We start from the raw sequence: 26,201 nt of genomic DNA, 5'->3' as shown, positions 1-26,201 counted from the left end.
TTCTCCCTTTTTCTCTCTTTAATAAAGAGAAGAAATAAAAAAGTATATTGCTTCAAAAAAATTGTTTTTTTTCTTTTTTTAATATTGTGAAACATTTCATTCACCTCTTCTCGGGTTCGTCTAGCTAGACAGAGCATTACATTATCAGTCAAAGATACATACAGAAAGATGCTGTGAGTCCAAGAGATTAAACGATCGACGATGGGACGTGACTGTGGCTAATTCCTGGGACCACTTGTTGGAGTCTGTCTGTCTGTCTGTCTGTCTGTCGGTCGGTCTGTCTGTCTGTCTGTGCCGACCTCCTACCAGCAGGTGGCACAATGCAAGCACTGATGTATTGCCTGGGTGAAGGGGAGGGGCTGAGAGATTAGTCTGTCACAGTAACAGTAGTCAGTCCAAGGACCATGGCCTCCGTGTGTTCCGGCTCTGTGACTGAGGATCTGCAAACCTAGCTGCACATGCTCTGCATCCGTCCCTCCCACCCACCACCTCCTACACCTTTTGTCAGTGAGTAATGTTAAAACGCAAAGGGGCTCCTCATTTGCTCTTTCCAGACGTGCTGGAGCCCCCCGCCCCGCCCTCCATTTTGTCGGCAATTTCTGACGTGTCTAACTTCTCAGAGCCATCCCCTTTCTCTGACCTCTCCTTCTCAGACCTCTCCTCCCCTTCTGCGAGCTCAGACCTCTCTGACCTGGCATCCGCGTCCCCCTCCGACTTCTCCTTCCTCTCCGAACCGTCGGGGTCCATGGACGAGGGGCCTGGCTTGTCCCACTTGGCCATGGCTTCATGCTCAGCTATACAGGTGGTGATATTTGAAGTCCAAGCCTTCAGGTCCTCCTACAGACACCAGCAAAAGATGCGTTATATAATATCTTTCTCTTTTGCATGTTTTTCATCATTACAGATCAAAGTTTGAGCCTGCAACAGAGAAGAGAAAACTAGTCTAACTGTAAAAATTCCCCTCATTTGATGATTTGGTGTAAGTGCAGTCATGTGTGGCCAGAAAAGATTCTGTACTTAAGTTAAAGTACCAATACAGCAATGTAAACATACTCACAAGTGAAAGTCCTGCATTTAAAATATGACTTAGTGAAAGGGCAGAAGTATTATCAGCTAAATGAACTGAAACTGAAAGTACTGATACTGAAAGTATCAAAAGTACTCATTCTGCAGACTGATATATTATTATATGTGACATTATTAGATTATTAATACTGATGCCTCAATCTGTAAACAGCATTTTACTGTTGTAGCTGCTCGAGGTGGAGCTAGTTTGAACTACTTTTATATACAGTTTTAATCCAGTGGTTTCCCAACCTCGGGGTCAGGCCCCTCCAAAGGCACAAATCTGTCTCAGTTTTTTGGGCTGTTATTTTACCACTGTGTTGTATTCTAAACGTTTGTCATCTAACTGGACCAAAGTGACATTTGCAGGTACGTTTACATGCTGTTTAATGTGCTAGCTGAGCAGCTAATTAGCTATCTAGTCTGCAAACTGACGTTAGACGTGCACTTTTCCCCATTGAATGTTTGTTAGGTGGCTAAAGTGCGGGAGAAGAAGTGTGGCAGACACAGGCAGACAGCATTATTTTTCTTCCCACCTCCTTTGCCTCAGGAACTCTGCCTCTGATCGGCTAGTACTCATTGCCTCTGTTGGTCACGTTGGTTAAGGTTTGCAGATTAGAGACAGAGTAGCTGCGGGACTTGACGCAAAGGATGTGGGGAAAAAAAAGAACGCATCATGAAACCAAAAAATAAGAAATATCAATTTCAAGGGATTTACAGAGCAGATATGTTGCTGTGTGAAAAATAAAATGCTATTTCATTTCTTCCACGAGTTATCTCCCACTGCTACACGGGGCCACCAATAGGTGAAGTTGCTTGGCACAGCTTTAAAAAAGCTGGGAAAAGGTCCTTCCAATGAAGTGAATGAGTCTTTCATAAGTCAATAAACACCTAAACACAGTATACACAGGTTCCATATATGGATTGCATCGAGATAATACATATTCCCCCTGCAGTTGTCCTGATATCTGAAAACACTGGCAGTATATTGTATATTCTTCTCATATCTTGTGTTATTTTAGTAATCCAATAGAGGAATACAAAAATAAAATAAATTAAAAATAGACAAAGTGATGCAATCTCTGACATTTATTTGCATAAGGTGATGATCAAAAGGTGTGAAAACTCAACAAAATGTTCTGAATCTATTCGTTTTTGTCAGCATACAGGTTCTTTTTTGTTATTATTCTTCAAAGGATAAGGCTGGCGATATTCTATATTTCTGTTATGGTCAGTAAATAATGTGTTAATAGTGCATATTATCCTACTAACGCTACTTTGAAGCTACAAACCTAAACTACAGGTATATTCAACCCTTAATGTGTAGACATCTCTTACGTGCTCTTAGAGATGTAAGTCTGTCATGGACCTCTTGTATGGCACAAAGAAGGACTGAAGTAAAGGAAAGTGGATTATGTCTGCTTCTCTTAAACATGACTTAAATGTAAATGTTCTTACCTCGTCTTTTGCATGGAATGCAAAGTTGTTTCCATCGTTTATTCTGTCGCAGAGAAAATCAACAGGGATTGTCAGTTTCTCATCCACTGCAATGCCTTTTATAACTATATGTCCAATTAATGAAAATAACATTGCACTTGTTTAATATTCTGTGTTTCTCTCTCATATCTGGAGAAGTAAGATATAGGCTCTAACTTCTTATTCTAATTGTAAAGAAACAACAACTATTTAAAAATCACAATTTCTGCCATTGAAAATGTCCACCATAAAATGTCTCTTACTGCAGAATGAAAACATTTTTCTTCTTCTTGTATCCCATTGAAGGATCGAATGTGCAGGTACTAAGGTCAACGGGAGGCTCGTCATTGTACGTTGTGGTGTGGTTCCTAGCATCCTTATAGAAGGTCAGATTTCCATCTTTCAGCACGCAATATACGTTCACCCAGGACTTGCTGTGAAATCAGAATGGCACATTAAGTGGATTTGCTTCTACCAATACAAGTAAAGACGGACACAATACCTAACAATAACAAGGCTAGTCTGTCTTAAAAGGAACATTATCACACAGTCATTACAAAGGTACGACACCAAACTAAAGATTTAGAAAGGAATCTCAAGCTAATTTAATTGATTTTCATTTGCTAAGCCCCACTCCCCTTAGTCACTATTGCAACATAATCCCACAAATGACTCTAGGTAGGTCACGATGAACTCCTTGGCCTTGGAGGTAAAGATCGGTCACTACTGTAGGTTGTAAGCTAGTTAGCTGGACATGCTAATATTTGCATCTTACGTTAGAGCTTAATTCAAGTTTAATTCATTCCTTATACTTTTGCTTGTGTTTTTGGTTTTGGAAAGGCTTCACCCTCCAAGACATCATCCATCAAACTCGCTCTTGTTAGAACACTGTGCACAGTGCTTCAACATGTAAATCCAAAACTGTGGTTAGTTGTAAGCTATGTCTGTTGTATGATCTATCAGTAGTGGTTGTACCTGTTTGGGCTTCTCTGCTGAGCTTCAAGGTCAGAGGTGGTGGCCTTTTTGCGGTAGAGGAAGCCTTCATTGTGGGCAGTGTGTGAAGGCGGCTGAGGTGTCGTTGGGGCACCGGTAGCTGGAGCTGAGCGAGAACGCCGTGTCTCCTCAGGCTCTTTTGGACGGGGCCTTCTCCTTGGTTTGGGGCGGTCTCGGGCACGAGGACGTCCGTCAAAACGAGTCACGGGTGCTGAGAGGCTGCTAGGAGGCCGATAAGGCTCTCCTCGTGCCTGAAAAAGCAGAGCAAGAGAACGTGGAAACCAAGACACAAAGAAAAGTGACCACACGTTGCGATATACTACATGTAAGCTAACTCACATGTGCGGCTTCTCTCTCCTGGACCTGTTCTACAATCTCTGCCATGGTAGATCTCTTCTCCCTACAGTGACAACAGACAGTGAACACAATCATTATGTGACCTTAAAAATCATTAGGATCACACTGGACGGTGCTGACTAGGCAAACTGTACAGCCACATTTTGTAAAGATCATTTGAATTTTCACTTTCATCGGCGCGACTCATCCACATACCCTGAGCGTTTGTCAGAGCCCTCCTTAACAGAGCCCTCCAGGTCACTCGAGTCCTGCCTCTGCAGCCTCTGCTTGCTGCTCCCCTCCTGCTCACTGGACGACTGCCTCTCCAGGCGCCTCCGGTAACGCTCCTGACGCACAATCAGCGGCAGCTCGTTCAGCCTGGCCTGGATCTCCTGTTCGCTGGAGGTCTGTCTACCCAGCTTGTACTCCCTCTCTCGCCTCAGATGATCCATCTGAGGATCAGAGCGGCTGCCACGGGGATCCCTCTGGAGGCGGCCGTGGAGGAGCTCCAGCCCTGACTCTGGCCCCATCATGTCTGCCATTGGGATGTCCCCAAACTGTTCCCGCTGCACTCTGCTGGCTTCTAGGAGGGGGTTTACAGCTTTGTGGATGTGGTTGATCCTGGGCTGCATGAAGTCAGCTTTCAGGTGCTGCCATGCATACGCCATTTTAGGGTCCATGATGCCGCCACTCTGTGCCAGGTAACCAGAACTGCCCAGACTTCCACTGCTGTAATTATTTTGTGCCAGAAAGCCCGAGCTACCCAATCCCCCGCTGCTCTGATAATTCTGCGCTAGGTATCCAGAACTCACAATATTAGGCTGTTGAGCCAAATACCCAGAACTTCCCATATTAGGCTGTTGTGCCAAATACCCAGAACTCCCCATATTAGGCTGTTGTGTCAAATACCCAGTACTCCCCATATTAGGCTGTTGTGTCAAATACCCAGTACTCCCCATATTTGGCTGTTGTGCCAAATATCCTGAACTCCCTAAATTAGGCTGATGTCCCAAGTATCCAGAACTTCCCATATTTTGTGGTTGGGCCAAATATCCAGAACTGCCCATATTCTGTTGAGGCAGAAAGCCAGGGCTTCCCATACCTCCACTGCTTGGTTGCTGAGCTAGGTTACCTGAACTTCCTAACCTGCCACTGCCTTGATGGTTTTGCATACCACCCACACACCCAGTAGTCAGTCCAAAGTACCCGGAGCTCTCTGCACTGCCAGCAGTTTGATGGTTTATCCCAAGGTAAATAGAAGTGTCTGCTCCAACACTATGGGAGGTTAGCGCAGAGAAACCGGAGTCACTTCCACCTCCGGCCGCTTGGTGGTTCATCCCAAGGTACGAAGAGCTCACCAACTTCCCACTGCATTGCTGTTCCAGTCCGTGGTAGCTTGATCCATTTATAACTGGGTTGTAGCTGCCGAGGGTTGAGGACAATCTCTGGGTTGCAGGGGAGCCACCCAGATCCATACTGGTCTGTAAGGGCTTGGGTTCTATATTCGCCTGTACCGTATGCCTCAAGAAAGATGAGGTAGCACTGGTTGAGGGAACACAGGGAGTCAGACAAGATAATGGGAACATCCTTCGGCTGGAGAGTGGGGTTGTCTTTTTCTCCTCTTCTTTTTTCTTCTCAGCCTAAAGAGAGAGTTAACTAAATAACTAATAGCACTACATAAACCCAATTAAAACCAGAAATGAAAAGGAAAGAAAAGGCAGGATGGTCCAATAAAATGGAAGTACAAGAAGTTATCAGGAATGATTTGCTCAAAACAATCTGTTTTATTTGCTGCTAAACAATATAGCGTGAAAGGTAGATGGGGTGCAGCGAGTGAGGGTACTCCACATGCAGTGAACGTCATGAGATTTAACGATGCAAACTCATGGCATGCGCCCATGGCTGCTAAGCAAACACAACATCCCAAGGTCACTTTTTTTTTCCCGTAGCAGCATTAAATTGTGACTCCACCAAACTGATTAAACATTTATCTACAGTCATGCTTACTGCGGAAAGCTGGCGGAGAGAGCTGAAGCGTTCTTTCCAGGTTACCGCAGCCTTGCGGAAGGCCTCGTGGCGAAGGATGAGCTGCTCAACTTCGTCTGTTTGGGCCCGGGCCTCTCCTCCTTCTGGCTCCTTGGAGGTGATCAGCGGCTCCTTGGCCTTCAGCCAGGCTTCCGCCTTCACCGTCTCCTGGGCAAACTGGAACTTTTCCTGCTCTGGAGGTGACAGCAGACCAACAGCACAGTTACCGTCAACACCACATTTTAATGCACAATATGTTGTTTAAATGCTTGATGTACATAATGGCTCAGAGTGAGTGTGTAATGTTAGCTCAAACAAGAAGAACAATAAGACTCATACATGATTCATGATAACAGGACAAAATGGAAAAACCATTTATAGCTAGTCCATTTGACATTTAACATAGCGTTGTGTTAAGAGCTGCCTCTGCTCTGATGTAGTCGTGTAGTGAGTTACTCACTGCGCTGCAACTTTTCCTGGTGTCTGTCCCATTTTTCAACAAGGTCCTTCTGCTTAGCCAGAAGGCTATCCAACTTCTCTTTTATCTGTTGTGACAGACAGATTGCAGTCATGACCACAACAACATATTGCTACATCATAATCAAGCAACCGTATGGGTTTAATGTACTCCTTTGTGGCATGTGTGATAGTCATTCAAATGTGCTGTACTGTTTGTTAGCCTGACCTCCTCTGATGCAGGGTTGCCTGCAGCAATCAGGATCTTGCCAAGATCTGCACACTGCTGTATGGTCTTGCTGCGGCCGTCTATTTTGGCTTTCAGCTCCTGATGTTGTTTCATCATCACCTCCAGAGCCGTCAAATCTCTGAGGAGAGATAGGTCAGATTATTCAGTTTAGATTAAGCAACAAATACTAAGAGGGAATCCTTATACCTGCAGAGTGTGAAATGTTAGCAGGTAGTTCTGGCAGCCAGTGGCTCCTTCAAACTTAGCTACATTTTTCGTTTCAATTTGCTATTTTTTCTGGAGCACGTGTGACAGAAATACACTCAATGGCATTGGAAGCGTGAGGATTGGATTAAGTGCAGTGGACCTTGAGACAATCACTGCCCACAGTATCTTCCAACCATCCAGCCAGACCAGCTGGACCAAGCGCTGCTGCGGGCAATTTTCTACTCTAAATTTAAATATCTGTATATATTGTATGCTCTATGTGTGTGTAGCGTGAAGGGGCTACAACTTATTTTTATTGCGCAATTCTGTGTTGTAAAATGACAAATAAATGACCTTGATGCCTTGATTAGTGGCGTGGCCCTAGGGGTGGCAATGTCAGTCGGTCGGCCTGGCCCATAACTGTGGTCCAAACTATTGGATGGATTGCTATGAAATTTGGTACATATATCCATGATGTCCAGAGAATGAATTATAATGACTTTGGTGATCCCCTGACTTTTCCAGCAGTAGAACCAGCTCACACCATCCTCACACAAATAGACATATGAAATACTTCCATGCACAGATACTTGCATGATAAACCCTTCTGGTATAGGTCACCATAGATGTTTATGCTGACAACACCCTCTGGCCAATTATAATATTTACTTCACCTTGACTGCTAAAGATCAAACACACATTTCTTGCTTGCTAGTGCGCTAGTGTGTACTTCTGACATCATTTTTGGGGCATTTCACCTTTATCTTTGATCTAGACATGGACAGGAAATGTGGGGAGAGAGAGAGAGAGAGAGAGAGAGAGAGAGAGAGAGAGAAGGGGGTGACGTGCTTTTCTCTGTTTTGTATCATTTTGTAGCAGACTAACCAGTATTGGAAGGGCTGCCTTGGGATGAAAAACGTTTTAAAGCCCAGGTGGCGTCTTCAAAGGTCTTGTTTTGTCAAACCATCAGTCCAAAACCCAAAGATATTCAGTTTGCAATCACATAAGACAAAGAAAAGCAGAAAATCTCCACAGCTGAGAAACTGAAAAAGAGAATTTCTGGCATTTTTGCTTGAAAAATGACTGAAATGATTGACCAATTGTTAAAATATTTGCTTTTCTGTTGATCGACTAATCGACTAAACATTTCAGCTCTAAATGTAGTCTCTAGCTGCAGCCCTATACAGGACATGTACATATGTCTCGCCATCTTTCTCAGGCCCACAGTGATGCATGTCCATGCATATGTTGATATATCGAAAGCTGCAAAAAGATTTCAAGCCAAGTCAAGTTAAAGTGCTACGAGCTCTTTGCACAGTGGAACTGGTTGGGTAAAGTGACAAATAATGGCAGTGGTTACAGTGTCAAATGTATAGCCTTCAATTACATCATGAAATTGTGAATTGTGAAATTAGGTCAAGGTGGCACAGCAGCCTAATTTCACTCTACACAGTAATGAAATTGTGTCTACAGGGACTGCACAAGACCACAGAGACTTCCAGTTTAACTGAACACTGAACCACAAAATGCAGCCACTAAACCAGGACCACATACTGTATACAGTAGGTTTTATGAACATCTCAACACCGAAGAATAAAGATGGTGTGCTGCTAAACAAGGATATGACAGATGTCTTACCGGGGCTCATCCCACCCTATCTGGCCCATGATGCCCTCCATCCACATCAGGTTTTCACGCACCACGGAGAAGAACTGCACCTTGTCGGTTACTGAAGTCACCTGGACGCGACTGGACTCGCAAGAGCTCAGCAGCTCCTTCCACGCCTCCATCACTTCTTGCTCTTTGATCATAATGGCCTCAGCCTTCTCACCAGCGTAGATGGTCCTCAACTGGGCAGCGTTCTCCTGCAGCTGCCTCACCTGCACCGAGACAGGATGAAGGGAGTAGAATATAGAAGAATCAGTGTAGAAGAATGGTGGTGTTTGTAGAAAATACATTGAACTGAACTGATTTAATTAGGGTTTCTGGTTGTTGCTCGTACAAAACAAGCAAACAAACAAAATGTATATGCCCTAATCCATGTACTCATGAGCAGCAAGTACACTGTTCAGAAAGAAATCATTTATATCATATCACTTGCCTGTGCGACTAGCAGTTGAAGGGCATGCTCAAAGGAGTGCATGAGTCTCTGCAGGGTGGCTGGATTGGTGATGTTGGCTTGGCACGCCCTCACCTCTGGCAGCTGCTTCATCTTCCCTGCGATCTGAGCCAAGACCTACAACACAGGACAGCGTCGTTATCACGAGTGCTTTAAAAATAGAAGCCGCATGTCACGGCCAGACTGTCTACCTTTGAAGCGGCAATGAGGAACGCGGCACACCTGAGTCACAGGCAGCATATCTGTTTTGACTGTACCTCTTTGCAGTCAGTGAAGAACTTGTGCAGCTGGTGCGACGCCGCCAGCATCTGTCTGCGGGTCTCCATCAGCTCCAGGAGGTCGGCCCACGACTCGTTCAGTCCGTCCTTCCACTCGGCGATGGTGGCTGCGTCCGAGTGGCCGCAGTCGATCATCTCGTTCACCATTTTGTTCACCTGCTCCATGCGCTGCTGGCCAACGCTGTTGGTCTCCGAGGCAAACTTGGTGAATCTCTCCTGAAGCACCTGGAACACACATAGACCCCACACCACTATAGGGACTGGACACAATAACATGAACCAATTCATTCTGATGCAGTGTAATAACACTTTGTGAGGCTCGTAATATCAACTATTTCTTTTTAGGTGGGTGCTTTCCATTCTGCTAATTATTATCATTCTCCCATCCTCGCTCTCCATGACCCGGAAGTCATCAAGGATGTTCCCTTAAATTTGTCTAGGTTTTTTACTGTTTAATGAATGTGTTTAGTGATTGGTTAGCTGATCTAATGTGAAAGGAACGGCTGGGCAGCTGTGGAAATTGTAATGTGAATATTGTTGCATAAATACAATAGGGTTGATTTGGCAAACTACCTGTGGAAACAGGAACTATCCACTATTTCGCTAATGAATTCACCGTCTGAGTCACGTTTCAAGCAAAATGCCAAATATTTGCTGGTACGAGCCAATTAAAGGAAAGTACATTCAGCTTTCTTCTCTTTTATGTCATTGCAAATTGAGTGTATTTCAGTTTTGGACGGTTGGTCAGATAAAACGAACAATTTGAATACATGATGGGCCCTTTTATAGACAAAACGATTAACTGATTGCTACTTTGTCTACTTCTTCTTCTTCAGCTTCTCTTTCCTTAGTTTTCGTTATACATTCATCGTGGTTCATTTAGGAAACATATACAGACGCACAGTCGCAGTTATGAATCAGTCCTTTGATATCAGCCTGAGCTTTTTGGCCTTTCATAAACTAATTATAGATTTCATTCAGAGCATTTATAGCTGTATTTATTGCTCTCATGTCTGTTCTTTCAGTTAAAAAAATAAATAAATGTATATTGGTTTTATTTATATCAGTCACGTTCTGTGACGCCCTGATGCCACAATAGATCTATAGTTGGCTGGAATTGGAGCAGCTGTCATCAAACATCAGGTGCTTTTCTTTTAAACTGTTGTTCTATTATATTTCCACACATTAAGACAGTTAAGATGCTGTGCGTCAGGAGTAATCAGCGTCTCCTCAGAATGACGCTGGATGTGACTGAGGATGCCCCGTTTGGTAAACAAAATTCCTTCTTCCTTCTGTCTCCTACTCGCATTCCCGTTGGGCGGAGCTAAGAGGCGAGGAGGAGATGGGGGGGGGGTTGAAGTAATTGTGTCTGACCGTAAGGCATGCATTTCATGTTCGGGTTCGTTTGTATGAAACACCAGCATATATGATCTTTTTTAATCATTTTTTTTGTTTTTTCAAATGGAATCCATTTGTTGTTGTTTTTTATTAAAACAGTATTGTTCTGTTTTTTTAAACACTATAAGGACTCAATGCCTAACTTAAGCCATGCATAAAACAAAGCATGTAAAAGTCATATTTGGTATGTACAGCAACCACTGTTGCGTATTCATTTAAGGGCCTGAATAAATCTTGTGATCATGATTTAACTCACTACCTAAAGATAACAAATGGCATCATTATGTATAGGCCTATTTCATTTATCCTCTTGCATTTTGGCTCTGTGGCCCATGGCGTGTTTGCTATAGACATTATGTTGTATGTTATGTTGCATGAGGCTGAAAAATGTCATCAGAAGATGACAGGGCTTAAAAATTGAATCCAGTCTTTTAAAGTTCTTTCAGTTTGTCTTTAAACACCCCTCTAAAACAAAACATTGCTCGGTCTTTACATAAATCTGTGGAGATTTTTAAGCTAAATTGTCAGCTTTTACAAGAGGTAAATATAAGATTATTATTACTGCGTTTTCTATAACTGCTTTCACACTGGGCCTCTATTTCAGAATGAAAGCAAACATCTTTTGTGAAAATTGAAAAACACATTAACAATGCAATTGTATTGTATTGCTCTGATGTGAAGCATATCATATAGTTATATGATCATGGTTCATGGTGTTTGCTCATAAATGACTTCAGTTTAATATCTATCTCCTGAGGTTGGAGTAGTGTGTTGATGGACTGACCGTGACATCCTCGAGGTCTTGGCCCAGCTCAGTGGAACTGGCCACCCCCTCCCTCTCAGTGATCCACTTCTCTAACTCCTCCACCTCCTTGTTAAGCTGATAGAGCCAGTACTGCTGCTCCAGCTTGGTCTTCCTGTGCTCCACCATGTCCTTCAGAGACACATACAGCCGGTCTATGTGGGACTGCTGCTTGGTGATCTGCTCACTGTTGAAAATTGAGAGTAAACAGAATGTTATGGTTGCCAACAAGAGGAGCACTGACAATGTTACCCTTATATATGGTAGACAGAACATGCAAACATCCAACTTTCCTCTTTTCGTGGGCTATGTGAGCCCATTTGTGAGTGCAAGTGTGACGGCAGGTGATGCCACACCTTTCTGGGTGTCCAAGTTCCAGTAGATGCTGGCATTGCTGGGATAGCATGCCTACTGTCTCTGCATATGTTTCCACTGTTTGCTCCAGAGCAAGGTGGGCCTTAAGCAGCTGCAGGGTGCTCGCCTCGTCCTGAAGAACAACAATAATGTCAGGATACAGGTTTCACATGTTCACTTAGGATTCATGCCAACAGATATCTGTATAACCGCCACGGCTGTCCGTACCGTGCCTTTTTCTTCATTGACCAGATGGAGCTTCTGACCTGCCAGCCAGGACTCCACTTTAGCCGCCTCGCTGTAGTACTGCTGAGCCTGCAGTGTGGCGTCCAGCATCACAGACCTCCTTTCCGTCTCCAGCTGCAAAACCTCCCAGAGCTGGCGCACATGCCCTGCCCCTTCACGCACAAACTCCACCTCAGGAGTCCTCAGCGAAGCGATTATCCCCGCCCGGTCCAGAACCTCCTCAACGCGAGCCCGCCGCCCTGTCAGCTCCCTCTGGAGTGTCTGAAGGACCAATCAGAGGTAAGTACCCAAACTGAGCAGGGTTAGGTCACATTCCAGCTGACCATGGCCAAAACGTCATCTTTGACACTTACCTGGTTCTTTTTTACATGCTGCTGTACACTCTGGAGGTTATTCCCATAATCCTTACAGGAGGCCAAGGGAAGCCTCTCCTGAATCCACAGCTATCAAGTAACCACAGTCAGGTCATTACACTTTTCAGAATGCGTATGTGAGGATCGGTGTGCACATTCATTCTTTTAAATTCTTAAATATATGTACCATAATACCATGTACCTTAATATACGATCTCTGACGGACGTACAAAAGGGAATTTAAAACAGTGTATATGAAAGAGGAAATATATGAAATGAGAGGACTCACTATCTCATCCTCCAGGTCCTGAGCGACTTGGTGCATCTCTTTGGAAGCCAGCAGGATGCGGCGTCTTTCCTTCAGGGGCTCAATGAGGCGGACGATGCGGGTCTCCACCACGCCTGACTGCTCGCCGCCCTCCCTGTCACCTGCCATCAGCCCTCGCTGGGGTAGGCAGACCCCCTGCAAGCTTCCCAGCTCTCCCACATCCTTGTAAAAGTCCCCTATCTGAGACTCCATAGCCTGCACCGGGGGGGGAAGGGGAAGGTCATGTTACAGCCATATGAGGGACGGACAAGCACAGCACATCAGCTGTTTTCCTATCAGAACATTTCAGGGTTATGTAATGGGTTGCCTCACTTTAAGGGGGGAAAAAAAAAAGCATATGGTGCAATTTTTTTTTATGTCACTGGACCTCGAGTTTAAGAACACGCCACAACAGCGGCATCTGTGGACACATGTCAGAGCTGGGGAAAATTACATAAACAACAATGAGCTGAAGTTTGCAGTCTGTCAAAAGCATTCGCTACATCAAGGCAGATTAGAGAGTTTTAGTTATACAAACATTTCTCATGGCCAAAGGTGCTGTGGAGGTAGAAATAATCCTTTTGGCAGAGTTCAGTGTCCCAGGGTGGAGTCAAAGAACCATTTTTTTTGGCAAAGCTGAAACCCAGTGGTGGGATGTAACTAACTAACTCAACTACTGTATTTAAGTACAATTTTGTGGTACTTGTACTTTACGTGAGCATTTCCATGTTATGCTACTTTATACTTCTTCTACTCCACTGCATTTCAGAGGTGAAGATTGTCTGCATTTATTTCACAGCTACAGTTATTGGTCCAATGTATAAAGTATGATGCGGTTAAACTGCCCAAAAGTACATTAAGTTGTTAAAATTAGCTCCACCTCGACAGCAATAAAAGGCTACTTAAACATTAATGCATCAGAAATAACATTTCAATAATATATATGATAAATACAAATACACACTTTGAATGGTGCCATTTTGCATAATGACTATTTTGCTGCCTTATGTACTTTTACTCAAGTAAAAGTTTGCATGACTTTTACTTGTAATGGAGAATTTTCATACTAACTTATTGTTGCCTTTACTCCAGTAAAAGATCCCAATATTTCCTCCACCACTGCTGAAGCCCCATGAGGAAGATGGAAACAATATTAGAGACTAACAATTGCCAGCAAGTTGGTCTACCTGACTTATCATACCAGGCAATTTTGTTAGCTAGAAAATGTTAACCTGGGCTTGTTATTTACCATTAAAGATGGCTAACTTCAAAAAGACAACGTGCTAGACGAGGCTGAGGATATCCAGAAGTCAGTGGATGATGGTGGGAACTCTCCCAATTTAATATTTGTGGCTGGACAGTAGCTCCTTTTCGAACATGAAAGTGTTTCCCATATAAAAGAATCATTTGGGTTTATTACAAGAGACGGTGCCAACACCTTATCAGAGAGACCCTGGAGAGCCTTAAGACTTGCCTGGAATTTCTGGAGCTGCTCATTGAAGGTGGGCAGATGGTGCGCCTGCTCCAGCTGGGGAGGCTGCTGCTCCAGGTGGGAGAGCTGGTTGTCGAGGTCCGAGTAGCTCTTCATCGCCGGCTCGGGCTTGTTGTTTTCAAAGAGCTGGCGGGCCTTGGCCTTGGTTGTGCTCTCCAGGTCGGACCAGCACTCTCTGATCTCCACCAGCTTCTGCTGAACGACTGGACGCAGCTCCGGCTTCTCCTGGATCAGCTCCTGACCCTCCTGGAGATGGAGTGTGATAACTGTTAAGGTCCAGTTGTTACTGACTGTAAAAGCACTGCATAACAGATCAGATTTATCTAAACCAGAACATCAGTTTAAGCCACTATGTATTCTCGCATGTGTTAAACCTTTCCTTTTTAAAGATTACATGACGGGCTGGACTGTCATTTCTTGACTGAGTGACTTTTTACTTCTCACTCGTACACTCCTTTAATGTCAGCTTTTGCTTCGAGGGATGGTTCTTATGGGCTGAGATGATCTGTGAACTGCACAATGGCTGCACAAACCTGTCCGCCATTTTAGATTTCAACAAAGAACAAAGAAAATATATCTCTGAATCAAAACGTGTTCATTCCAAATTCATTTTTAGATAACTGCTAACCTTTTAGCAATTTTCTTGACCGAAGGGAATTGGCTTTCAAAGAAAAAGCTATATTTTCGTACTAAACAGCCCTATTACTAACCTCCACACACATAACACATCATGCTATTCTAAGCCATGAACCTGTGCTTCTTGTTTTAATACATTGCATGTATTACATTATTTCTGAAAGGCACTATGAGAATAACATTTCATATTGCTGAAAGTGAGTGGCTAAATTGAGTTTTGTCCCCAAAATAGCTCGGGAAAACACAGCCCGGTGCCAAGGCTGGAGCCCCCTGCTTGCAGAGAGGCAGGTGTATGGAGCAAAGTTTGGCCTCGGGCTGACCTAAAAATCATGCATGGCAAGTCTAATAAACCCCTGTTCTGTCCTCTGCCTGTGCTCTTCTGCTCCTCTTCCCTCCCCTAAATCTCAGGCTTTGTTCGTGACGTGATCTGGATGAGGAGATGCAGTGAGATCAAAGCTTGTGGCATTTTCCTTTGTGTCAATGAAGCTCTTCCCTGAAATAGATTATCGCCAGTCTCCTCCCATACCTAGACTTAGAGTAGGAGGTGTTTTCCTTCTGTGAAGATTTTGGATTTCTTTTCCCTTTTTTTTTTGCATCTGGATCACAGAGGCTCGTTTATAGCGTAGACCTTCATGACTTAAAAGCCCCAGATAATGTCGCAGATTTGTTTTCAAATTTTAAGAAATATGCCTCCTCATTCTCCTGTTGTATATGACAGTTATTTACTTGGCTTGTATTGTAGTGACAAGCGTGCATGTGATCGATTTGATCTTGTAAATTCTGCTTCTCTCCTTTATCTTCCACAGAGAGCTGGACCTATATCCTATGGCTTTCATAATGCAGTGCTGCATTCCTCCTCTTGGCACAGGCTCTCTGCTTAACTGCTGCTAGTGCTCACTCTCTCACATCCCTCTCTCTCGCTCCTATCTTTTCCTCAGCCTCGCTCTCCCTCTCATAATGCAGAGCCAGCAGAAAGCCGGTCTCTCTCTCTCTCTCTCCCTCTCTCTCTCTCCCCTCTCTTGGCTTCACTGACACACAGAGTGAAGCAGAGGGAGAAGGAATCGGAGAGGGGGTGGAAAGAGGAGAGGAGGAAGGCAGAGTGGAGGAAGAAGGGAAGCAAAGGAGGAAGAATCAAAGGTTTATGGAACAGGAATGAGGCTGCGGGTGTGCCGGGCTGTGCTATAGCCTGGGCACAGTTGGATCCAAAGGGCATCTGTGAAGTGAATTTTCGAGGCAGTCATGGCTGACACAGGGCGATATTTTAATGGCTACCACATATGAATCATGCTTTTAGGGCAGCATTGTGTTGCCAAATTCTGCAGGCTTTCTTGTAATGCTGATGCAGCATAGTGAAATAGTGGGTGGGATTAAAGGGCTTGTTTTATACTACTGGCACAAACAACAATGTATTCACACCTACTGTATGCATAAAAGTAACACCATGCAACTTATGCTGTCATCTGCGTAACACTTCAAATCAAAACGTAAAACATCCCAACACCAAGCCCACATCCAAACTAGCTTATCAGAGTCATAATGCTGCAAATATCACTAAATGAAGACGCCAGACGCTGAAGGGAAAATTTGTATTAATGCAATTTCTTTCCCTTCAGCCCAACCCACAATGCAACACTTCACTATGAATCACAGTAACGTCAAACCAGCAAACGGTCAACTTTGAGAGGATGTGTCATTATTCATAATTCTGGATTTTTCCCTTCTTGATACAAACAACTTTCAGCTGTGACATACACTAAAGATACTTCAACATTATCATGCACTTACTTCAGTGTATTATTTGTATCAGTATATGAAGAATTGGATTCAACTACTTCTACAAGGCGTATGCTGAATTCGTTGAATGTCATCACTGTTTAAGACAATGTCATAAACTTGACCTGTGACTAATGGGTGGCATGCAATGCTAGTAGCTAGTAGCATGTTCTTCCTGAAAGTACCATTGCCTGCATCAAGACAGAAATGTATCACCCAATAAAGCTGTTGTTTTAATACTGCAACATGTTATTAGTCATATTTTAGGTTTAGATTAAGGCAATTTATCTATTTGAAAAAAAAACATTGTAAAAAAAAGTGTAATAGACAAAAAAGTGCAGGTGAAATTCGAAAGAAAAAGATCAGGACAATGACTGCAACAAAAATGAGAGAAAACACCCCAAAAACAAACCAAACACAATAACCTCATAAAGTAAGTCAAAATAAGGTACACGTAATATGAGAAACAATGCGTGTGCTGCAAATGAAAACAGCAGGGGGAATGGGTAAGTTAACATATACTGCATTGAAGATGTGATAGACTTAATTAATTGTACTATTGGTACACTTTTTATTGAAACATTTCTAAGACAAAACTAATCCACTGTTGGACGTTAATAATGTATAGTGAAACCAAACAGTTTTTAATTGATTCATAAGAGGGTTTTGAGACAACATAATGCTTACCAAAATAATACACAGGAATGTTAGATATCAATGTAATTGAGTAAATCCCAGAGTAACATCAAGTGTATTAACACACTAAAGAGTGTTTGGAGTCACCAAGTCAAAAAATAGCCCTGAGTTTTCTTCATTTAAAGTGCATTTCAAACGTATTACAGCCTGTAGTGTTTGCACAATGCTTAATAGCAGAGGCATGAAGAACAAATGAAGATGACAACGTTTCAGAGGTGTAACACAACAATATTTTAGTGCTGTATATGTGGAACAGAAAGCCCCAATTAAAAACAAGCGCAGTTAGCTTTTAGCGTATTTGAAACACTTTCACTGATGCTAGCCAACACATCATTGGACTGATTGCAAGTTACTGAGATAACTAATGCGCTGCAATGTTTTAGAACCTGTTCAAAAACGACATTGTTCCATTACTCCACCCAGGACAACAGCCACATGGACACTGAGGAGCCAGTAAGAAGGCTGAGATATAGCAGGACTTCACAATGCCAAGATAGCAATGTGTCAAAGTTGGCCAGCAACATTAGAAAATCCTCTAGAAGATGTGACCCAATTAGTTATGCAAATTTGATAGCAATGTTTTCCAACAATAAGTTGACACACATGAGCATGTATACAGATGTCTAAACATGATGCTACATGCTTGGTATTGGGTCATGAGCTCATACTAGAACATGTGCAGTTTTGATACCAACAGATTTAACGTGTAACAGTGTGAACACTTGTTATGCTGCTTGAATAATGCATAGTAAATGTCATCAACAAATCCCATGAAAAGACCAAAACCAACTTTAACTTGATCCTACTAACAAACAGCTAAAGCCTGATATACAGTAGATCATTCCTCTGTTAGGAACGTTATTGTCCACACAGGCAAGGCAAGGCAATTAATGAAGTCAGACATCAAGACATATCATCAACAAACAACGTGACCTTTAAAAGACTTGCATACAAGTATTAAGAATGAAAAAAAGCAGAGAGGGGCAAGATGCAAGATTTAGTTTGAGCTCTCTTGTTGTCCAAAAACTATTAAAAACACATGAATGAGCCCCATCACAGCACTGGGTGACATGTTCCTTCATTAATGTGAACGTGGTAATACCATATACACCGTCCTGCTGAGCACCAAATGTAATCTACCGCTGAAAATAGTCCCCAACAAATGCACATCTGTTTGAGTAGTGTCTGCTAAAACTAGTTGTAGCCCAGCTATTTTATGAAATTACATCGCCCTTAAAAAAATGTAACTATACCGTATATTTTAGAGCGACGGGCTTGTGCCACAGAGGGTAGTGAAGTTGGAAAGTATAGGCCATTCTCATAGCAGACATTTTGACTTGTCAGAGTAGGAAAAACACACTAATAACATTAAAGATGGTTATGTGTCCCAGTCAGTCATGACAGTGTGACAGTGAGCCAGCATGCACAGTACCAGGACCCTGAAGCTGAAGTAGCTAAATGGAATTAAGCCATCATTTATTTTATCATTTAAACCCGTGCTTTTCCTACTGTCACATGTCAAAATGTCCATTGGGATTCATCATTTGATCATGGAATTTATTGACAATGAGATGCCAGCTGAACATACATTGACAAATACGCAGAATGTTGAAGTGAAGCCATCATCCCTTTATTATTTATTATTTTCCTTTACTAATGTTCTACCAATCACACACAAAGGAGGAAGATGATTTAAATAATTTTTGATTTTTTTTTTTTAAAAGAGGCAGCAACTAAATATCAAGATGCCAGTAATATTTCAGATATTCCGCGTATGTGGATATAAAATATAAATGAATAGCGTCATCATTCTTTGTCTGAAAAATAAACATTCATGTTAAAATGCATTGGTACCAGCCCCCAGTAAGACAGAGGCTAGTGTCCATATTTAAACGTGTAAGTGGTGTGTGTTCATTAGCCTGTCAGGGATCTATATGCTCCAGCAAGACAGGCCCATGGCTTGTCTGTGTGTTTACCACACATTGACCCCTGAGCCCATAGTAAGGCTTGGCACAAGGTCAGCCGTGAGTCCTCGCACTGTAACAGAGATGCACCCACAGATTCTCCACATACACAGGCCGGCCTGGAGCTGTGCGCCTGGTTTCATGTGCTGAGTAAGTACTGAGAGAGTACAGAGGTGAGGGGCCGAGGCAGGAACCCTTCCAAAAGGACGCAGAGTTCTCCGGTCACGGCAGGACGCGGCGTCATCTTTTCTCTCTGTCTCTCAGGTAACGACAGAGGGAGCGATGGGGGTAGATTAAGGGATGTTAGCAGGGCTATGGAGACGTGACGGTCTCTGTGACCGTCTGCACAGGGCTACGTACACAGGAATTCTGGGAAATCATGCCAGTCAGCACAGGAGAGACAATCTCTGTGGGGCAGCCATCTTCTGCACTCAGTGTCAATCCTTTCAGTTGATTTATCTGGTATTTGGCATGAAAGGTTACACAAATACGCTGATGATTCAGAAGTAAAGCAGTATCCTGTTTCAGTCCGTTTTGATTTCAAGCTGAGACGTCATTCTAGGCAGAGGACCTCTCCATGTCTATTGGAGTCTCAGTCACGTGATAGGCAGAACATTAACTGTATTCTTTAATTAATTTATATTCAAATGTTATTGTGCATAGACATTAAAGGCATCTGGTTATGGATTAGAAGGCGTTGTGGTGATTTAGTAACCATATAACTGCAATGTCAATGGTTGGATTCTGGTCCAGGACCTTTGTTGCCTTTCCCCATGCTTGTTCTCTGTATCTCTACTGTAAACTATCCCATAAAGGCAAAATTCCAAAAAAAGACAACTATGGGTTACACTGCACTGGTAGGTCCCAGGACATGTCCAGGCAGGTCTTTGTTATCACCTCACCACTGAACATCCTGAGCAGGTAATAACACTATTTGTCTAAAAAATGTTATTTTCCATTTACTGTGGCACCTCCAGTGCAGCTGCCAAATGAAATTACTACAACATATGAATATATTTCTGAATATGTAATAAATAAAGATGGTGAAAAATACTATGTACAGCTCAGTGATTATAAAATCAAGTGTGCTGAGCAGACACTCACTCATGTGTGTCAACTAAGACATGTTACTTTTCACTCTTTCTGTCCAGATTCTGTTGAATGATTATCCGTCCAAGTCATTTTATTTTATTTCACCAGTGTTGAAGATAACATCAACGAAACACAGCATTCATAAACTGAGATGCACAAACCTAGTTGATCCCTAGAGACGATTTGGGATGGCCAACCAAAGAACCAAAAAAACTATAACTTACACACAATAACAAAGCACATATTACAGTAGGGCTAGCAACTAACAATTTTCATAATTGATTAATCTGCGGATTCTTTTCTCGGTTATTTCAATCAGTCGCTCAGTCTATAAAATGTCAGATATCGGCGATAAATGCCCAATTTCCTAAAAACCAAGGTGGAGCTTCAAATTGCTTGTTTTTTCTAGTCAACGCCCCCAAACACCTGGAACCACAGAATGGTCAGTGTTTTGCTTGATGAAATTGACTTGAGCCAAAATGATTTATCAGTTACACTGTTGAGAACACAAACGACTTTGGCTGCAACAGATTCAGTGACTAAACCTGGGAACCTGTCTGTAGCAAAGGAGGACTAAATAAAGTGTTGTCTGCTAAAAGCGCAAACATATCCGTACACATTGATTGGTATGCAGAAGTCATCTTTTAGCTCTTTTGCATCGTGACTGAACTAAGTCGACGTGTCTGCTGGCTTAATGGGAGGGTCTAGACTATGGCATGATAAACCTTAAAATACATTTCACACATGGACAACCAAGATGGCTAATGAGGATTTCCTCATTAGGTAAATGTACAGTAGTAGGGCTTGTCTTCAAGGGCTGTAGTTATAATTAGTTACACTGCTATCGTATGAATATTTAATAATACTGTATATACTACAAAAATGAATGTGTAAAAATCTATACAGTCTAATGAATTTCTTAATGTATTCAATAAAAAATTAATAATTAAAACACTTGGAAATGTCAACAAAACCTCTCAGGGTATTATCAGAGATGTAAATACATTTTAGCAAGGTCAAAGTCTGATAACCCTCACCAACACTGCCACTACATTATTCAGCATTTTCTTTGTTTAATGTGTGCCTACGAGTCACTTGTAATGTATTTTAGTCACACCTTTTGCCTACAGGTAGAGCACTGATAGGAGCCTCTCATTTGCTTCTAGATTCCAAGCTGAAGTAAGAAACCTGAGTATCAAATAATCAGAAACACGCTTCGCACAATCCATCATAGATTCCGCCCTGGTGCAGCGTTTGACCACTGAAATGCATGAAAGGAAATTTGTAATCTGCTCATTAACCTGACTTTATTTCCTAATGAGAAAAGAATGATTAAAAGACGTATAAAAATGGGGGGGGTATCTGTCTGACATTTTGCTAATGTTCATGTGATGGTGGGGGGCTGAATGCAAAAGAGCACTTCCTGGTCTAACCACATCACCCTCATCAATCTGAATCAATCATTATACATCATTACACACTTACAGTGCATACCTGACGACAGTTGAAAAGCACAAGTATCAAATGATGTTACACTGTGCATGAACTACACACTTCTACGTTATAAGCAAAAGTTATGGTTTACTCAAACTTTACTCACTTACATCTCGTATTTCTCTACATGTCCCCGTCATCAGCAGCTTGACATGTGACTGAGCTGAAGATCACATTTTCTCTGAGAGCAGCAGTATATTTGTGACCTAAACCAGCCAAATGCGATGTGCCATTAGCAGAAATGGAGTCTCACTGACTAATTTACATCTCAAGAGCCCACCTGAGCTTCGTGAAGGCAGAGTGCATGGAGAACATTCTGTGTGTATGGGATGTTGCTCTGTCAGTGTAGCAAAGCATGATGGGACTGCGGGGCACAAAAGCAAGCCTGAGAATGTTTTCATGATGTGGACCTGGCCTTATCTCAGCTGTGCGTTCCTAACAGAAACCATTTGTAAATATATGAAAATGAAAGGGATATGCAATCTGTGTGTTTGGCCTTCACTGCTGCAAAGGTTTACGTGTCCTCTATGTGTTTCACTGTAACCTCCATAACTGAGCCATGAAATTCTGATGGTCTAACCCAAAGAACCACAGGGATCATACCACCTGTGAACCTGAACGCAACACAGCCACTATAACAATATAACCTTGAGAATGTAATTCAGGATGTCCTCAAGCCAAGTGATGAAATGAAATCTGAGTGATGACATCTCCCCCACTTTCCCCTATTCAATTTTACTGCCACCACACCCACCATCAACACCGTATCTCACTCATGTGCTGTCTTTGGCATGGTACCCTCCCCCCCAACTCACCTGCTCTGCCTATCTGGCCTCCTCATCCCTTCATCACCATGGTCACCTCCACTCACCTGTTCTATCTTGGCCAGCCATTCTTTATTGCGGGCCAGTTCCGCCATAAAGGCCTGGTGCTTCAGCCACTTCCTGTGTAGCTTTTGAGCCTCGTCCCGCGCTGTGTCTCGGGCCATAAGCATCTTCTCTTCCACCCGCTGTCCCAATCACTCAGCTAGGGAAGACAAAAATAGCCACCATCAGGAGCCCAACGCTCGAGCCAGCCCTTCTTCCCCCCTTTCCCACAGGACGTCCTGCCTGCCTCGACGCAAGAGCCACCCGCTCTGCTCTGCAGGGGCCTGGGTACCTGTGCTGTCACCACCCACCCCAACCCCCACCAGACACCCTTTTCTGGAGAAAAAAAAATCAAGATAAGCACCTCAGCAGCAGTGGTAGCAATGGAAGCACTCAAGCCCTTCCTTTGGGTCGCCCCTGGGTCCTCATGCCCTACCGCTTCATGGGTCTTGCGGTCCTGATGCTGCAGTGCCTGCTAGCCAGTCTCAGAGAAGGCAAAAACAACCAGCGAAATAGAGGAAATGCGCCAATGACAACACTGGTAAAGAATGACACACACACATCCAAGAGTCCTCGCGGGTTGTGGGTGATCTTCTAGCTCCAAATGTCGATTACAATCCAGCCATCAGTGAGGGTGTAGATGTAGCATAGCCACAGACGAATCTTTCAGCCGGGGCAAACCTGACCATCCGCCACTCGCCAGTCCCGGTCAATCTGTAGTCCTGTCTAATGATGCTGTAGACAGGAGGAGGAGGAAGAGTTGGAGTGGGAGGAGCAGGGTGAATGGGATGCAGAGGCAGTGCAGAGGAGTCCGGATAACATAAGCTATCTGCTCTTGAAATGCATCGTTCCCACCGCTGCAAAGATGCACACGCAGGCTGGTGTGAGATGGCACACTATTTTCTCTCCTCAGTTCCCCTTCCTCGTGTCCCCGAACAGCTCAGCCGCGGTTGGTGCATGCTGCTGCAGTCCTTGCCTCTCAGCTACGCTCCTGTGTATGTGTGTGTGTGTGTGTGTGCGTGTGTGTGCTTGCGTGAATGTGTGTGTGAGTGTGTGTGCAATCACAATCAGCACTGCAGTGCCGGAGCATAGAGAGAGAGAGAGAGAGGGGGAGAGGGAGGGAGGGAGAGAGAGAGAGCGAGAAGGAGGGGAGAGGGGAGGGGGCAGCAAGAGGAGAGGGGGAGAGGGAGACAGGGAGAGGAAATAGAGAGAGGGGGAGCGCCAGAGCGAAAAAAAAAAAAGAAGGGGAGAGCAAGTCAAAAGAGGGAAAAGATGGTGTAGGTGGGGGGGGGGGTAGTGAAACAGAGAAAGGAAGTGAGAGCCTGCGTCATCCCTCAGTGTCACCAGGGACATTTCTCTGCACTAGAAATGACTGCACTCAGAGCGGGAGCAGGATTTGGGAAGGGGGGGGGGGGGGGGGTGTCATTTTAAAACAGCTGAATGAGAGGGAAGGAGGACGCATGCACACATGGTCCTCAGTGCAGCTGACTGATTCGGATCACTGTTCCCTCTTCCTCTTTAAGGGGACCTGCATGTGATTCTCCTGCTGCAAATGTGTCATTTGGGTGCAGACGGTGCACACGTTTTACTGTGTACTTTGGCTAATACTGCTCCCTCAGATCTGAATTATAGATAAACAAGATTATTTTATGCTCTCCAAAAAATGAGTTCTGACTTCAGTTCCAATCTTTAGCCTGTGTTTGTGCTGCAGCATCCAAAACGTTTTTTTTTTTATTTATATACTGTTCTTTAAAAATACCAATTTTTTATCAAATTGAATCATCATAGCATCCAGGGGTGATTAAAATTTCATGAGTAGAGGCTGAAGTGGAGCACTACCCTAAACCACCAAGTTTTGTTGTTCAAGCTGGTCATGTATTTTATTTTTATTTTTGTGTTTAGCTCTGAATTAACTAGGTTGTCTGCATTTTCTTGCACCAACAAATCCCACATCTTTGGGTTTATAATTAAAATCTCTGACATTATACTGTACAGTTTATCAACATAACATTTGTTATTACAAATTTTCAATGTGAATTTCATCATCCAATCACAGCAGGAGCCATTAATCAGACCCAATTTGACCAATTTGACCACAAATTACAAATATATATACATAATTGAAGTAGTCGGCTCATGCTGTAGATGTGAAAATTTAGATTTTTTTCCTCTCATCTGAACGTAATTGAAAATATAGGCCTGAACTAAACATTACAGCTGTTTACAGTATTATAAAACATTAATCATTTAGATTAGTTGTCTTAGTGTATTTAAAGTCAAAAATACATATTTTTCCTCATACCTGTAGTGCTATTCATCCATCTAGAGTTTTGGAGATCTTGGCTTTCTCTCAAATATATTGGAACTAGATGGCAGTCAACAGCAAGATACAGCCACAGAAGGCAAGGTAAAAAGTCATTTTCAAACTGGGTGGGAATACACCCTGATCCAAAGAAACCAGATGTTAAGAATCACATGGTAGCACAGTCTATAAAAGAAGTGGACATAGTCACCGTGACGTCACCCTGGTCACCCTTGGTTTGCAGACTGCCTGTTTTAAAGTCTCAAGTTCGGCATTTTGGCCGTCGCCAGCTTGGTTTTTTGGAAACAGAAGTGACCATATTTGGACTAAAGGGTGGAGCTGAGCATCTGAGAACCCAAGGACACTATGCACTATGGTGGACCAACTAACTCACCAAGAGACTAACAATTATGCCCTGTTCAGACCTGTTCAGTGAACAGCTCAAAGTACGTGTGTGATCGGATCTCACTTCCCCACTCTATATGACCTCCAAATATCATACCATAAATTGTACTGTCACTCTTGTTTTATATCATCGGTGATCAGGTGGATAAGTAAATCCAGTACAGTGGTAAATGTAGATGAGTGCACACAAACGATCAGAAACATGGATACTGTTATGATCATGTAAAAAGGGATTTGAATGGGGCCGTCCTTCAAATGTGGCTTAGCTAATTCAGACTAACTGTTATGCTGTTATCAGGCTAAAACAATCCAGTTTATTCTCATCCAGCTAATTAAATTCTTTGAAAGTTATCTTGAGTAACAGTAGTAGTAAGTAGCGAGTTGAAACCATGATCAGCACTCATATGACTGGCTCATATGATTGCAGGTACATGGAGTAGGTGTGTTGGGTGCCCTTCCAGCATGGGGCGATTCATTCATAAGTCTCATTTTATGGGTGTTAGGAGTGTAATTTTGCTTGAAATTGTGCTCCACAATATTTCCACTGTTTCCACATTTTCATTACTGTTTAACAACCTGGCCCCTCAACACCCACGAAGAACACAGAGCTCAAGTGAATTCACAAAGCCCTAAGGCGGCACACACATCCCCCACATCTCTGAGGACCTCTCTCGGACATTCAACACCTTGACCCCGGTCAAAAAGGCTCACCAGCATCTCTTCTTCCTGAGGAGACTGAAGAGAGTCCATCTGTCTCCTCAGATTCTGGTGAACTTCTACCACTGCACCATCGAGGGCATCACAGCATGGTATTGCAACTGCTCTGTCTCGGACCAG

The 26,201-nt window shown here is 43.2% G+C and overlaps 1 protein-coding gene across 1 annotated transcript; it reads right to left on the bottom strand.

The window, feature by feature from the left end:
* Positions 1-537: 537 nt before the first annotated feature.
* On the bottom strand, positions 538-22,785 carry sptbn4a (spectrin, beta, non-erythrocytic 4a). Its single transcript, XM_070917714.1, has 20 exons — positions 22,663-22,785; positions 14,119-14,382; positions 12,627-12,860; positions 12,338-12,427; positions 11,967-12,245; positions 11,741-11,871; positions 11,367-11,571; positions 9,164-9,409; positions 8,889-9,023; positions 8,426-8,667; positions 6,581-6,719; positions 6,356-6,440; positions 5,878-6,089; positions 5,229-5,412; positions 4,087-4,663; positions 3,874-3,934; positions 3,517-3,785; positions 2,805-2,975; positions 2,524-2,566; positions 538-837 (listed from the first exon to the last, which is right to left on the bottom strand). The coding sequence occupies exons 1-20, from the start codon at positions 22,783-22,785 to the stop codon at positions 538-540; spliced, it is 3,990 nt and encodes a 1,329-aa protein (XP_070773815.1).
* Positions 22,786-26,201: the final 3,416 nt, after the last annotated feature.

Source organism: Enoplosus armatus, chromosome 13 (genome assembly GCF_043641665.1).
Source record: "Enoplosus armatus isolate fEnoArm2 chromosome 13, fEnoArm2.hap1, whole genome shotgun sequence".
Taxonomy (NCBI): Eukaryota; Metazoa; Chordata; class Actinopteri; order Centrarchiformes; family Enoplosidae; genus Enoplosus; species Enoplosus armatus.
This window is presented reverse-complemented; position numbering and strand designations above follow the sequence as displayed.